Source organism: Cariama cristata, unplaced genomic scaffold (genome assembly GCF_000690535.1).
Source record: "Cariama cristata isolate BGI_N322 unplaced genomic scaffold, ASM69053v1 scaffold11431, whole genome shotgun sequence".
Taxonomy (NCBI): domain Eukaryota; kingdom Metazoa; phylum Chordata; class Aves; order Cariamiformes; family Cariamidae; genus Cariama; species Cariama cristata.
The window spans coordinates 16,761-31,656 of NW_009601044.1; the positions used below are offsets into that span (position 1 = coordinate 16,761).

A 14,896-nucleotide genomic window follows, 5' to 3' on the forward strand; every position below is an offset into this window, starting at 1 on the left:
ACCAGAGTACGCTATCGCTTCTGCAGAAATCAGGCTGCTGGGTAACTCCCACATTTCCTATGTCTGATTTGGTATTCAAGGTGCTTCAATTAGTTGTCCCTTCTTCCTTCCCTGTTGCAAGCTGTCGTAGAAATCTCTTGATGCACAAAACTGCCTTGTACTCTTACAGTTTGTGTACAAATCAAATGCAATTCCACCGTCCTTTTGTTCATCTGCTCTTATAAGATGCTCATTTAAAAACCAAACTTGCTTCCCTTATTTTCCTCCTATTTCTTCTGTTTATCAGACCGCTTTCCACCTCCGTCTCAGGCAGGTTAGACACCTGTCACTCACTTCTAGAGCACAGAATCTAAAAGGTGACACCCATCCCTGTCTTCAACCACACGGGTAAAGTCAAAGAATGGCTGTCTGGATCCATATGCCAAGCTTAAGGACCTCTTTGGTGTGGCTCTTACCCCAACTTACACAGCGCCTAACTCCTACACATAGCGCTTTACGGGTCCATAAAGCAGGGAGAACAAAGCGATTTTTGCTCTTTTCAGCTCTGTGTTCTGAATGGTTTCTCTCACAGGCTGCAACGCAATCCCCAGCCCAGCCTCCTGAGAGCAAGACACAGCACACCAGCGGTTACTGCTGGTACCTCAAGCCAAGGAGCTGCTTTTCAAAGACAGCAGCGGAGAGGGATAAAAAGGAGCAGAACTGCGTTTGTGACAAAGCAGGAGTGAGCCGGTGCACCAAGTGCTGCAAAAGCTAAGGCCGCCGGTACGCAGGCTGTGATTCTGCAAGGAGTTAATACATTTGGGAGGATACAAGGAACCAATACCAGCCTAGCACATACCAGGAAAATGTGTTGTTTACTTAAAAACCGAGCGCACTGCAGAAATGCTCAATCGCAGCAGATCTGTCGCTCATTGCTGCCCCCAGCAGCAACCGTTTCTAACAGATGGTACATTTTTCAATACTGAGGTTCTTTCAAGTGTCATATCTACGCCTTTGGAAGGCAGCAGGGGGAAAAAACAAACCAAAACCAGCAACAACAAAACAAGCGATATTGAGAAATTCAAACTTATTCACAAGATTTAAAAAAAAAGAACCAAGACCACTCTTACAGTATAAACACGCCAATTCATTCATTTTTACTGATGGTTGCATTTATGAATTTCATTCTCGTGAAAAAAGGGAGTAAAAGGAAAAAAATTAAGAAAATAGCTATTTATAGAAAACAAAACAAAAAAGGGCTCAAACAGAAAAGAATCTGTGCTGATACTTTTGATGAGCAGTCCGATGGCATTAGACATTACCTGTGCAAGCAGGCATGCTTGAAAACCTGTCTCAGTACTGTAGCTTCAGTTCCACAATCCAGGATTTCTTTTACGGTTGTTGAAAAAAAAGAGCCTAATAGTTTCATACTGTATTTATTTAATAACTAAAATTCACAAATAAAAAGATACTTGCAAAGTCCTTTAGTTGTGTCATCCCCTCCTCCTCCACTCTACTGCTTTCAGACCCATATGCATAAAAAATGGGCTTGGATTTTTAATTTTAACTGTTATATGATTGGTCGTTGGAGCTGAAGCACCAAATGGAGAAGATGCTTTATGGAGATGAGGGTATAACCCCTTGCCTTCCCACACACATTTTGGAGGAACATAGGAGATGTACCAGTGCCCGGACTCCTCTGCTCCCATTTCCCCCACCCAGAGCATTCCTTTCATTTTATATTTCCTCTGTTAAGTGACTGACTGTAGCCTCTTTTTTTCCCCCTTTCTGTCCTTGCAGGACTGCATACACGTTGGACATTGTTCATTTCTTACTCCGCCAGGCTTTGAGTCAGTGTCAAGTAGGTCCTGTTACAGCTCAGTGCTAGTTGTTTTTTAATGGGTCTTTTCATTTCAGGTAGGTTTGTGTGTCGATTCAGAAGGCTTGCTTATTTTCTTCCTTGTTTATATCTGACAAGCTGCTGGATAAGGCTATTCATACTCCAGGAACTGTTTGTGATAGAACAGCAAATATCTGCAAGAAAGCAGAGGTACAGTTTCAGCTTTTTGCTATGCGTCGGAGCAGATTAGTATTTCCATTGATGTGATCACAAAAAATGAGGACTTATTTTGTTTTTCTTCTCAATTTGAAGCAATTCCAGGGACATGCCAGTTCCCTACAGTAACCATGGATGAGAAGGAGGGAAGCCAGCTGACATAATTTTACCAGCAACTCAGGAAACTGAACAGTTGTACGTCGAACAGCCAAACCTTCTTGTTGTACAATCTACTTTAACCCTGACACCTCCGGAAGACTGGTGCCCAGACAGGCAGCATCCATTTAACACTATCATGACACAAAATACAACAGAGGTGTTTTAAGATGCAACTGTTGCTTTAGAATCACATTTACCAAAGCATCAGACGCTTAGGATTATTGCAAACTGTCTGCCATTTACTGTTACCAGAAGCAAAACGAAGAACCAGGCGTGTGGGTGAAAACTCACGTGTCCCAATCAAATTCAACTCAAATATCTAATGTCCCAATCTGTACTCAAATCTGGTGTTTTAATAGGATGAAATTCTTCCTGCCCTTAATTACTTTATGTGTACTGCTACAGAGCAGAGCCCAGCGCTCAAGCAGTTGCAAGTCAGAGAGAAGCAGACTCATCTCTACATACACTTTACACGCTGCACACTGACAGGGTCACTGCACAACTCTCAAAAAGCTTCAAAGCACTTTTGAGACTTTTCAATTATTATCATTCCATCTCAGGCCCTATGGAGCTTCCCTTATACAATGCACATCTACTTAGTGTCAGGCTTTATGTGAACCAGGGAATATGGATCAGAGCTCAAACCAGCCTTTAAAGAGACGGACAGGCAGCAGTTGTGTCACATATACTCCTCTCCCTGCCTATGGCAGTTTCTTTCACAGACTTACCCGATCTGAGGACCAGAGCTAGCCACTTGTTATTGAAGCAAAACAAACTCATTTTTCTGCTGACCTCAAAGCAGAAGTTACCCTGTCAAATCATTTAACACTAAAATTCAGATATTATAAAGCAGATTTTTTTACTTCCTGGTTGAAGTTCAAAAGATTAAAAAATGGGGAAAAAAATTATTTTTTAAATAAAAAAAAATTACAAACTGAACATCTGTGCCTGCCACAATCCATGGAAATGTCAGGAACAATTAAAACAAGAACAATAAAGGCTTATCTTTCCAGTACCAAGTCCATAGTTAAAAAAGTAAAATGAAGACTCCAGATTTTAACATATACCAGTCCCCAATGGTTCCCTCAAATGAGGAACACCAAGATGCTTCCCCAGCAAACTACTGCCCTGCACTCCCAGTACTTGTCTAATGCAAACACCTGACACCATGATGTCAATCTGAAATCAATTTAAAGCCATGAGCTAAGAAACAGCTCATGTTCTATACCAGCCTCCCATATAGCCTTCCCACTCTGGTTCACAGTATTTTCTTAATGGCTTTTCTTCGAATGTTTTACACTCATAGTAATCCAAAGGTTCTGCAGACAAAGATTGGATTGTGTCATGGAGGTCAATACTGCGCCCACACTGGACGATCATACCACTTTGGTTTTCAGAGTCCCTTCCATTAGCAAGCAGGAGTTTGGACATGAGCACCAGTTACAGACACTGCAGAGTCAGCTGATGTCCCTCATCCTTCCCTTCTTCCTTCAACAGATCCAGGATTATAAAGCAACATTCTGAAGCACCAATATATACACACAGAGAGAGAGATCAGATATTCAAAGAGAGACATTAAGTCTTCTCTATGATGAAAGGGTCTTTTAACTGAAAGTAAGGGAAACCCAACAAAGGTCAAGAGTTTCCCTCCCTTTCCAGTTCACAACTTACCCTTCACTGTCTAGCACATCCTTAATGCTAGCCTTGGTGATAATGGCATCATCACACTTGAACCACTGGTCCTTGTGCTGCCGGATGAAGCTGGTATAGTGCCCACTCTCCAAGGTTCCCTGGTGATTAACTACTGCAAACAAGGAATACCTGGTGCAGAAAAGAGTTAATGAATACGTGGATCAAAAGGAGAAAAACAACTGACATTTTAGACAGGCAGAAGCTTGTGTTCATAAACACATGTAGTAAAAGATCTGATCCATCAATAAACATCAGCTTTTAACATTAACTGGTAAGAGGGCATCCCTGCCCAGGGAAAAGAACCGTTATTTTTCTTTTTCCATCTTGCTATTACTGCAACACTCCAGTCGGATGACAGCAGTCAGCTTTACCAATACTGGCTATCAAAGATTTTTCTTCTAAAATAGATCAATATTGATGCATTCTTAAAAAGGACCACTGATTATCTAGTCTGACCTTCTGTTTCCCTGAATCAGTTACTCTAGTGAACCAGAAAAATGCATTTGAGGTATGGGGATGGGGAAGGAGGTAATCTTAAATATAGCTAATCTTAAATACTTCTAGTGATAAATTGCTGTACTGATTAATTGTCCTTAATCTGGAAAGTCTATTCCTATTTTGAAATATTGAAATACCAAATATGTTTGGCCTCAACTTCCAGCTTTTAGATGCTGCTGTGCATTTGCCTGCTAAAAAAAAACCTAGCAGACACATCTCTGCTCCAAAGAAAGACACTGCTAATCAAGTTGTTCTTAACTTTTTTCTTTTTCCTTTCTTTTCTTAAACAGGAGAAGACTGAAGTCCTCGGCTTTTTTGTTCTAAGGTAAGATTTTGTTTCCAGTCTTAATTATACTTGCGGCTCTTTTTCAGATGTCCTCCACTCTCTTTAACCCTTTCTTAAAATGCTATCCTCAAACTAGGATACAAACACAGCTGCACAATGGTAAAATAATCTCTCTAATCTCACTTGATATTGTCCTACTTATGTTCAAAATCCATGGAGCTCTTTTGACAGAGCGGTGTCACAACAAGGCACCTATTCAGTTGACTGTCCACAGAGCCACTGATTAATAAAGTCACCTTCTTCTAGTGGAGTCCTTTAATCCAACTAGGATGAACACCACTTTTCAGTCCTAAATGGAGGACTCTAAGATTGCCCCAACTGTTTACTGGCATCCAGCTTACTAAGCAGCCCAGATGCCTCTGCTCTCATTACCTAATCCTCTTCATTGTTAACAACTTCTCCAACTTAAGTCACATGCAAACCTTCACACTGATCAGTCGTGTTCTCTTTCAAATCTTTGCTAACACTATTAAAACACCATACATCTAATCAATCAATCGCTATAGGACCACACATAACACCTGCTTGGTATCTGCTTGTACGACAACTATACTAAGACCCAGTTCGCTAGTTTTTAAATCTACCTATTGTGTGGTTCTGGTTTCTTAAACTTTTAGTGCCAAATGAAGTGCCTTGAAGAATTTAAATATACAACATCAGCATACGACTAGCAATCAAACTTGTAATTTTATTTAAAAAAAAAAAGGTAAGGTTTGTGTGCCGATCTCTGTCCTCATAAAGCTATGGGTATCAGTTTCAATTACAGTCCTTTCACATTCTTGAGCAAGTCCCATATCTACCTGTCATTTATTCTGACTCAAATTACCACCTGACCAAGAGACTCCCAAATTACTGGGGTCATCTACTTGGGACTTTGAGTGACAGCGTTCTGTAAATTTTCTTTCAGTCCTCTGGAACTCCCTTTGCTATTGCAATAGAAATAGGACTATTTAAAGAAAACACCCCTCCCTTTTAATGCTGTACTCACAGCTTTTAATTTTGCTCCTAGACCCATTGCTGGGGTTATCACCTTCAGATCTGAAAGTCAGCTGCCACAAAACCATGGAAGGATAAGCAATTGTAGTGAATGAAGCTTTATTTTGCAACAGTTCAGACTTACTGTGCTGTCAAATGTGGCAACACACTTCACACTGCAGGACATACAGCAGACTGTACATCTCCTTCTAGAAACCAACTACCTTTCACAATAGGAGTCATGGAATGTACCACTTACTTATTATCATTGTTTAGACTATCCGTCGGCTGCTGGTATTGCCCGTTCATTCTGCTCTCTTTACTGTAACACACACAAAAATCCAGTCACTTAAAGCAGTGGCTTCCCAAACCAAGGAAATAGGTTTTACATGACAGAGCCTGTTTGCTAAATCCAGCTTCTTATTCAAAATCACAATGCTGCTTCGCAGTAGAGAAGGGCTGTTGATTAGGATGCTAAAGATGCTTTATTTGTTCTCACAGCAATGCTACATAAGAAACACCATTTCTCCTCCTGGTCAAGGCTTCAGTGCTGCAAATACAGATCTGGTCACGTCAAATGTCCTATCCAAAAAGCTTAAAAACAGGTTAAGAAAAGATTTGTATTTTAAACCTGGAAAAATATCTAATTACATCAATCCTTTATCCTGTGATGGGTCAGTCATCCTGGCTGTGACTTGTAAATTCATTTTGTGTTTTGACAGCAGCAATACGATTATGCTGTTGATTTCATAGCCGATGAAATTCAGATTACTGAGTTATGCCTGCTGATTACCCCATCTATATTCCATATGCTTGATACCTTTCATCAGCAGAGCCTGTTCTATTGAGGAGAATTCACTACAGAGGAACAGGGAAGTCTCAAAATCTCCAGAATATACTGGAATAAACTATGTATTCTTAATATAACACTGTTTAACAGAGCTTCAGGGTTCTCCTTTCTCTCCTGGCAGAAGCATTTACTTTTCTCTGGGGTGGGAAGGGGGGAAGCAGGTGAAGCTTGAAATTACTAGTAAAATTTTAGCATCAAATAGAGTCTCTGTGTTATGAGATGCCATGTTTGGGGGCTTGCTTTATTGCTTCAGATATCCTCTTGTATATTTGAGTGGAATACCTGACAAATACTCATTAACTGAGCTGATTAAATTCCTTTCATAAAGGTGTATTTATATAAATGCCATGTCTTTCACAAACCTAGGAGGTGGGAGAAGTCTTACTGTTTCTGTTTAAATATCAATTAGAAATACCTATTTTAATCTGTACTATGTTTTTTCTTTTTGCAGCATTCTCTAAACAGAAGTTGAAGGTACAAAACAAAAAACCCCTGCATGTGTGCAGGAATAAAGAGGAAGGATTTTTATAACTTCAGAAATACTACATTGGGCATTAGGTTATGTCTAGTCTGCCTAATTACACAAGAGGATTGGTGGGTGGGCACTCAGGTGATGGGACCAAAGCAGAGATCTGAAAGCACGATGGATCTGACTCTATAAATTTAACATGCAACCAGAAACGTAACACACATTAATTAAAAAAAAGTATGTTTAAATATAAAGCCTTTTCTGGCACAAAACTCAACAGTTCATCTAAAAATGAGTTTAGAAAATATGCACATTTCAAGGAGAAGCTTACAGAAGTATCATTATACATACTGTTCTATAACCTTGATTCAAGGATGTCCCATGTTTCATGATGCACATGTATGAACTGGTAAACAGTTCTGTCCAGATCTTTGGGGGATTTTGAACTTGGTACACACCTGGAAGCCATGAATGGTGTCATGTCCAGCTCCAGCGGAAATGAGACATACGTAGTGATCTTTCGCCTCAGTTTGGCTGAGTGTTCAAACCGCTGCAGATAAAGTGGAAGAATTTTTTTTCTTTAGAGAAAGGATAAGTTTTCTGTCTTTTATAAATGTCGTAAGCTTAGCAACACCAGCACAAAAGTCTATTAGCAGTCAGTATCCAGGGACATCCCCAGATTTTTTTCTACCAACTATCTAGGCTGAGAACCCCTGTGTAAATGCCAACACATTTCTACCAGGAAAATAAAGCACAATTTGTGGGGGGAAAAAAATACCCTATTAATTAGATTGTTTACCTTAATATCTATACATATAAACTTATTCCCAACTGACATTAAGAAAAAATATATTAAACAGAGAGAGCACACACGCAGCCTTTACCCAAGCCAGTGTTCATTTGTACTACGCGCTTTTCAAATATATGGCTGCTGCCTACACTAGCACACAAAACTGGTGACAATGAGAGCTTGCCATCAGATTCACACACTTAATCCACCCATTCAATCATCTCAAATGACAGGAATCAAGCCTACACAGGAACACCAATTCAAATTAAGGCAAACACGGAATATGATAATAAAAAAGCCTTGTCCCTCTGCCAAAAGGATCCTGCAATACCCACCATCCTCTCCTCATCTTCTCAATTGAATGTTAACGGAAACAGGAACAAATAGAAGAAAGAGATGAATGAGTTTCTATTTAAAGGCAGTTTCTCTCCCCATTTCTCAGAAATTCTGCTCTATTTACACTTCAAGTTAATTATTTTCCAATTGTGGTGCCATAACAATTCCCTAGCAACAGATCCAGACGTAAAAAGCCGAGACTTCTATAATCCTTATCTTTTGTGTTTCTTTTTTGCTTTAACACATGAAATGAAATTTGTATTTTGTATGGACAGGACAACACAATCACTTAAGAAAAATAGTTTATTTTCAAAAAAATCTTCAATCATCCTGGATAACATAATACTAAAGTGAGTGTAGGAAAGGGGTTGAGCACGTTCACACTGTCTTGCCCAAAGAGCAGAATCATCTAGGTATATCTTGACAACTACTCTGCAATAATAAAATAAAAACAAGAGCCCGCCATCCCCAAAACTCCCTCCAAAAGCCAAGCAGCCAGCCTGAACCAAGCAGCTCCTGAAACCTCAAGTCAAGCCATGCAAGAATACTCTTCAGGAAGACTACAAACAGCCAAAGAACAAAGGAACTGTGCTACTATCTGTTCCAGTCAGGCTAATATCTTTGGCATACAACATTGCTTATCGTCTTGGTTAATACTCAAGATGTGACTGAAGAACTGCTGGTATATGGGGGTGAACACGTGAAGGCATTATTGTCCCAAAAGAGTCTGAAAAGGCCTGTAAGTTACAGAAGAGGGCATTCTTTCCACCTGTAACACCTTTTTCCAGTAGAAAGCAGAATCAATCTTTTTTCATGAATACAGACCTTCTTATGGCACTCTGTTTTCATGTCATGATCTCTGCATTTCATTAACAAGCTTCTGTACAAGCCAGATTTTGAAAATAAATTTTAAATTGCTGCTACACTGGATATAGAGTTGCTATGCAATTTAACCACTCCAAACTAGAATAATTTCTTGAATACAGTCTGTGACTTGCTCAGTGAGACCATGACACTATAGTTACACAGATTATTAGATTTTCCAGTATGAATGTACTGACCTAGCTTAGAGGGCTACTGGAAAATAAACTAGAAAAATTGCCTGCATGCTACAGCAAAGTTCAGCATGCACTTTGCCATGACAGCTACAAGACAAAGGTTTAATTCCAACACTATTAAAATTACCCAGGTGTTTTACCAAAGTTCAAAGCCTAGAAACCATGTAAAAATTGAACAACTGAATGAAGTCTCCTGAGCAAAAGGCTGGAGCATGTGTTCTTTCGATTCACCATTCCCCAACTGGAAAGAGAAGCAACACAAGCCTTCATTTGTACACAGCGTATAGACTGCCGTTTTAAAATCTGTTTCCAGTCACCATCATTGTAGGTAAAATGCTGCTTTTCTTTACGTAGCTTATGTGACGTTAGTATCATCACCAGATAAGCAGCTTCTTGAAACACCAGTCATAGTAAGAGCTGATGCCAGTGACTATCAGTTGCTGCCTAGCAATAAGAGGACTTTGTCATTCTGTCCCAGGAAATACTCAAGACTTTAGAGGTTTGCATCTGAAAAACTCAAGCAGATCAAAGATGAAGTTAAACTACTATAGTGGCTGCTTCTAAAAAGGCCTGTGGCATCACTTTTCAAGGACCCTTTGCCTCTTGACATGAATGACCTTCATCTTCTGCAACAGCTGCCTACTTCACACCACAGTCATATTCTTTATATCTAAGACATAAATTGTACAGGACTAAACTATGTGAGGGCACCAACTATGACATTAGCTCCCATCATTGCATCTGACAATCTGGACTGGAAATGTTGCAAACTGTACCACAGTTGGGAAGATACAAGAAGTTTTCTCCCTTGCAACCGGTAACTTTTCCATGCTTTTCCTTGAACACAGAGTTCCTCTGTGGCATTCCTCCAGTAGAAGTGTAAGGTAAAAATTTTACCATGCAGGATGAGCAAGTGTTACTGAAGGCTGGTTTCTACACTGGTTCAGGTATTGTACTAGCCTTCCATTTTATTTCTAGATTCCGATTAGTTAGGTTCCCACAGACATACCGCAAAGCTACATTACAGATAATGTAATACTACCTTAATAGAAAAATTTAGCTGGGCATGCAAGCTGTTCTTTATATTAATTTGTATTGTAAAAGATTAGTCAGTGAAAGTCAGTAGGTATGTCCAGGAATTTAGCTCATCATCTCAGAGAGGAATACACATCTTCTGCTCTTGTCTGCCCCCTGTGAACTTACTTTGAGATGAAAACAGGCCACAATGGGTAACTTCTTCATAGTGAGTTGTTTGGTAGATTCCTGGTAGCTATGGCAACCACTACATTTGATTTTGGCACTGCTTCCTAGATGTTCTGGCCTTGTAAACCTGTAAAAGTATTAAAAAGCAAAAGGATGCACAAAACAATCAGATGATTTTCCACCCATGCTGAAAACATTTCTTTTACTTGTGGGTCACTGACACCACAAGAGACAGAGTTCACGGCTTTTAAGTGTCATTTTGAAAAAATCCAACATCTATAATAATGTAAAGTGCTATGGTTCAGATATCCAAATCTGACATTTATCATTGCTCTACATGGGAACACAGCACTGAAATGCATCGGTGTCTGAGAATGGAGCTAAATGTTAGTTCATCTCCTACAACAGGACAGCTAATTTTCATATAGAAAGCAAAGATCTTTTGTTTTCAAAAACAAAAACATTGATATGGAAGTTCTGAAGCAAGATGACAAGATTTCTGTGTTCAGCTGCATGCTATCTGCAGGACACTCTTCTAGCTTGTAGCCCTCCAGGGCTAGGATCAAAGCTCTAAGATGGAAAGGGCTGTTCAAACACAAAGTTCTTTTCAAAATACAGATATCTTCCAAGAAAACCCAAGTGTTGACAACTAGAAAAATCTCTTTCAAAAATTTCAGACAGAACTGCTCAAGGGAGCTATAGGAAGAGACCATTACAGAGTAGGGAACTGCTTAGAGAAAATATACTACCTTTATGTTCTCACAACACACTAAAGCAAAATATCTCTCTCTTTTTCAGAAACTGTCAGCACAGAAAAGGCTTGCAGGATGGACTGCTAAGTCTTTTCCTCCAAGTTTAGACTTCCACAGGGCAAACAGACAATCTCTGCAGAGGCTGCTTTACAATCAGGATTTTTTAGGTGAAATATTTTGAAATATGATTGAACATTTTGCATTAACGCACACACCAAGCATGGGATGGCAACATGGTATCCGCTCATCGCTAACCCTACCTTGCCTCAGTCTGTTTAGGGCCAATGCAGCCTCCAGCATTAAAATATCATTATAGCCTCTTGCTTTCTCCTCTTGTTTGATTAATACGATTTCCTTTATCTAGCCTATGTACCACCATTCTCTGGTTTTGTTTCTTTTTATTTTTTTTTCTTCTCTCAAGTCTGTAAAAAGGCTTATAAATTTGTTACTGTTGTTAGGAGTGCCTACCTCTTCCTGTTTTTCGTCATATTCCTGCTCAATCCTTCCTTCTTCAAGCCAACTTCAAGTTGGGTGGTCATACTGGTTGACATGAAGTTACACACCTTCCTTGTTTGAACATAATAGTCAACCTGCTTGCTAACTTTTGCACAAAAATCTAGACCCATTCTCTTTATCCACTGGAGTTCAACTTCTGTCCAAAGTCCATACTCTTTGAGAGTATCTTTGAACCTGGATGTTTCTCCTTCCCTATCATCAACTCTCTCTGAGTCTACTAATCCGTATGTTGAAGAAAATCACCAAAATTTGACTGGTTTTGCCTCTTGATGCGTTCCTGCATCAGCAATTTCTTATTTGTACTAACTCCCTTGTTTTCTTAAAATTATTGATCTTAAAAGTATTGAGAAGGTTAGAAATCAGATGTCAGAGGCTATGAGTTTTTATTTCAGGAGGATTAGCTTTGCCCCAAGCTACAGGTAACCTCTTCCTCAGACAAACATCTTTGACAAGTATCTGCATTTGCCACAAGAGAATGACTTTCAGATCTGCTAAAAGATCCACATTAACTGTATATGAAGCCATAACATTCTCTCCAGTCATCCGTTTCCAAGACGCCTAAGTTTCCTGCTCAGAATTACCTTCTCTTTTTGAAAGCTCCATTCCTTTAATTCTGAATGCCATCCCCACAACAAAGCTGGGAGTCGCTGACCCTCAGCTCTGCTTAGAGCAAAATCGGATTCATACTTGGTGTTGCAATTTAGATAAACATTAAATGAGTTTTGAACTCTTTTTATGTGCTTGCTTAGCTGACACAGCTGAGAACATGGAGGCAGACACCAGTGGTTTCGATCATTTAAAACCACATTGCCTAGCAGCAAACAGTGTAAAATTTTTTTTCTTTTTGCATTGCGTGGCAACTACTTTTGATTGCTTATTGTTAGGCTTTGAGCCTCCTTTGCCTTCTCACTTTCTCTTATGCAAAAAACTACAATACGTATAAAAACGCTGTTCGGGGATAATGCCATGACAAAGCATCCCATTGCTCAGTGCCACCTGGAGAACACAATTAAGCCAAATTCTTTTTACTCCACCAAAACTGTATTTGTCACATTTCATACCTTCGCAAGCAGTCTGTGAGAGTGGTGGTGCCTGATACATGGCTTTCCCCATTTACAACACTGCCATCACTCCCTGGACTCAGCGGCCAGAACGGGGTGGAGGAGCCTGGCAAATCCAAACTGATGTCCCAAAACGGGTCTATCGTTGTGGAAACGCCACTATGAAAAAGAAAGTAGTTTAATACTTGTTTAAAGGAAGTAAAATCAATAGTCTTTCTCACTTTAGGATGCATACCAGATACTTACTTTTAAGAACTATGGGATCTACATCACCTCTAGGGGGCACTCAAAGATGACAGAAAACATTGTTGCTCCAGAATGTTTTCCCACAAGTGATTGTTTTTCTGAATATTTAAAAGCCATATGTTTTAGGAAATGTATGTGATGTACTAAACGCAAAATACACGCATTTAATACATTCTCCCACTCACTGGAGCCCTGTGACTCAAAGTGAACAAGTAGGGCTACTTGGAGATAAAGGTACTGGTCATACTACCGACCAGTATAAACCAGCTAACATTGATGATGACAGCTACATGCAATCCAACCAGTTTAGAAGCACAGCTCTCTGGTCAAGATACGGAAGATGGTGCTTAAGGCTACTTCGATAAAGAGAGCGCCAGATACTTTTGCTATACAGCAGTGCACTGAATTAAGCTTTGCAGTTCATACTAGCATCTCCTACAGCATTTGAAATTTGAGAGGCCAAAGAATAACTGCATCAAGAAGTAGAATATCTTCTCGATCAGATTTCTCTAAAAGACAGATGAAGACAAGTCAACAGGTAGACTAGGGAAAAAGCTTCTCAAAATTTTAACTTGTATTGACTCAAATCTTTTCTTCCAAGGCTTACATTTTTAAGAGAACTCCAGAACTTCAGGGGTCTAAGATCCTAGTTTGGTAGTATTTTCTGTTTGTACTTGTTATGTTTATTTTTCGAATTCTTGCTTCCTCTAAAACTAGAGTCTTTCAATCTGCAGTCTCATTTAACCCACAATATTCTGCCTTTTTTCCAGCATTATTTGCGCAAAAGTTGTCTATTTTTAAAAGAAAACCTCTTTTGTTAAAGTTTCATCAATGCTAATATTGTGTCATAAGACATCAAGCTTTTCCTTATCCTATAAGGATTCTGTGGCTCTACGAGGCAAAGAACAAAATTTTGTAGGTTTTCTTTACAGTAAATCCTCTGCAAATCTCTCCAGGAAACTGAGAATAAAAGCAGATTCAAACAAGCCCAGTGCAACAGTCCATCTGCAGGACAGCGTGCGTAATTATAAAGAATGCAAGATGGAACAAAAAACAAGAACTCTGACTCCTGCACTATGGCAACATCAAACATCTTGAAAGGGAAGTCAACTTGTTCCAGTACACAGAGTAGAACAACAAATACATTTTTCCTTACTCCTGTAAAACATTCATTTGCTGGTACCTAAGATTACATTAGGTATCAGCCTCTTTGAAACCTCTCCTGATGATACATGAGACTCCTAACTGAAGGAAAATATGGTTCATACCAGAATTTTCTTCAAATGTAGTGGCAATTACATACTTTCAAAACCAAAGAGATCTTGGAAGTCTTTTCCTCATGAACTTGGAAAAGAACCACCTTTTACAGATTGGTAAAAAGTTTATGTCCATAGGCCTGTGGTACTTTCCAGGTAGCTTTTTTGGTATGTCTTAATAGATGACATTGAATTATATATATGACACTAACATATGACAATAAACTGGTAACTGATTGCATTTAGCTGATGTTGTATTTAAACAAATCTTGTTTTTCTGAAATTTTGCTGGTACTTTATTGTATTCAAGAAAGAGAAGATTCAGTAAACTGTTGCACTGGAGGGTGTACAGATGCAAATCAGAGTGTGGAATCAGAAATTACTTACTGGCAGACTTGACAGGTAACATCAGACTGCAGTCCGCCTGTGAAGATTTGGTCTATGATGCAGTTACAGTGGTTGGGGTTGTTGGCCTTCTTCCCGTTATCATCACCTGGAGGAATGCAAACACAGACTCAGAAGTCAAAAATTCTCTGAGGGAACAGTGGTTTGTCTTGGACTGTGTCTCCAGTAACTGTTTATAACACAAACTTACGAACATACTGCAAGTTCACATAGACAATACAGAACCCTGAAAATGTTGTGCATTGAAGA

The 14,896-nt window shown here is 39.3% G+C and overlaps 1 protein-coding gene across 2 annotated transcripts in view; it reads right to left on the bottom strand.

The window, feature by feature from the left end:
* Positions 1-1,108: 1,108 nt before the first annotated feature.
* The window catches only part of LOC104169387 (ubiquitin carboxyl-terminal hydrolase 22), a 71,648-nt gene continuing 57,860 nt past the window's right edge, over positions 1,109-14,896 (bottom strand). For both annotated transcript variants that reach the window (XM_009710291.1, XM_009710292.1), the window contains 7 exons: positions 14,630-14,735; positions 12,741-12,899; positions 10,412-10,538; positions 7,483-7,574; positions 5,965-6,027; positions 3,866-4,015; positions 1,109-2,013 (listed from right to left, as the gene is read on the bottom strand). In XM_009710291.1, coding sequence (XP_009708593.1) covers positions 1,971-2,013; positions 3,866-4,015; positions 5,965-6,027; positions 7,483-7,574; positions 10,412-10,538; positions 12,741-12,899; positions 14,630-14,735 — 740 coding nt within the window. In that variant the 3' untranslated portion in view covers positions 1,109-1,970. The remainder of the gene's footprint in view (positions 2,014-3,865; positions 4,016-5,964; positions 6,028-7,482; positions 7,575-10,411; positions 10,539-12,740; positions 12,900-14,629; positions 14,736-14,896) is intronic.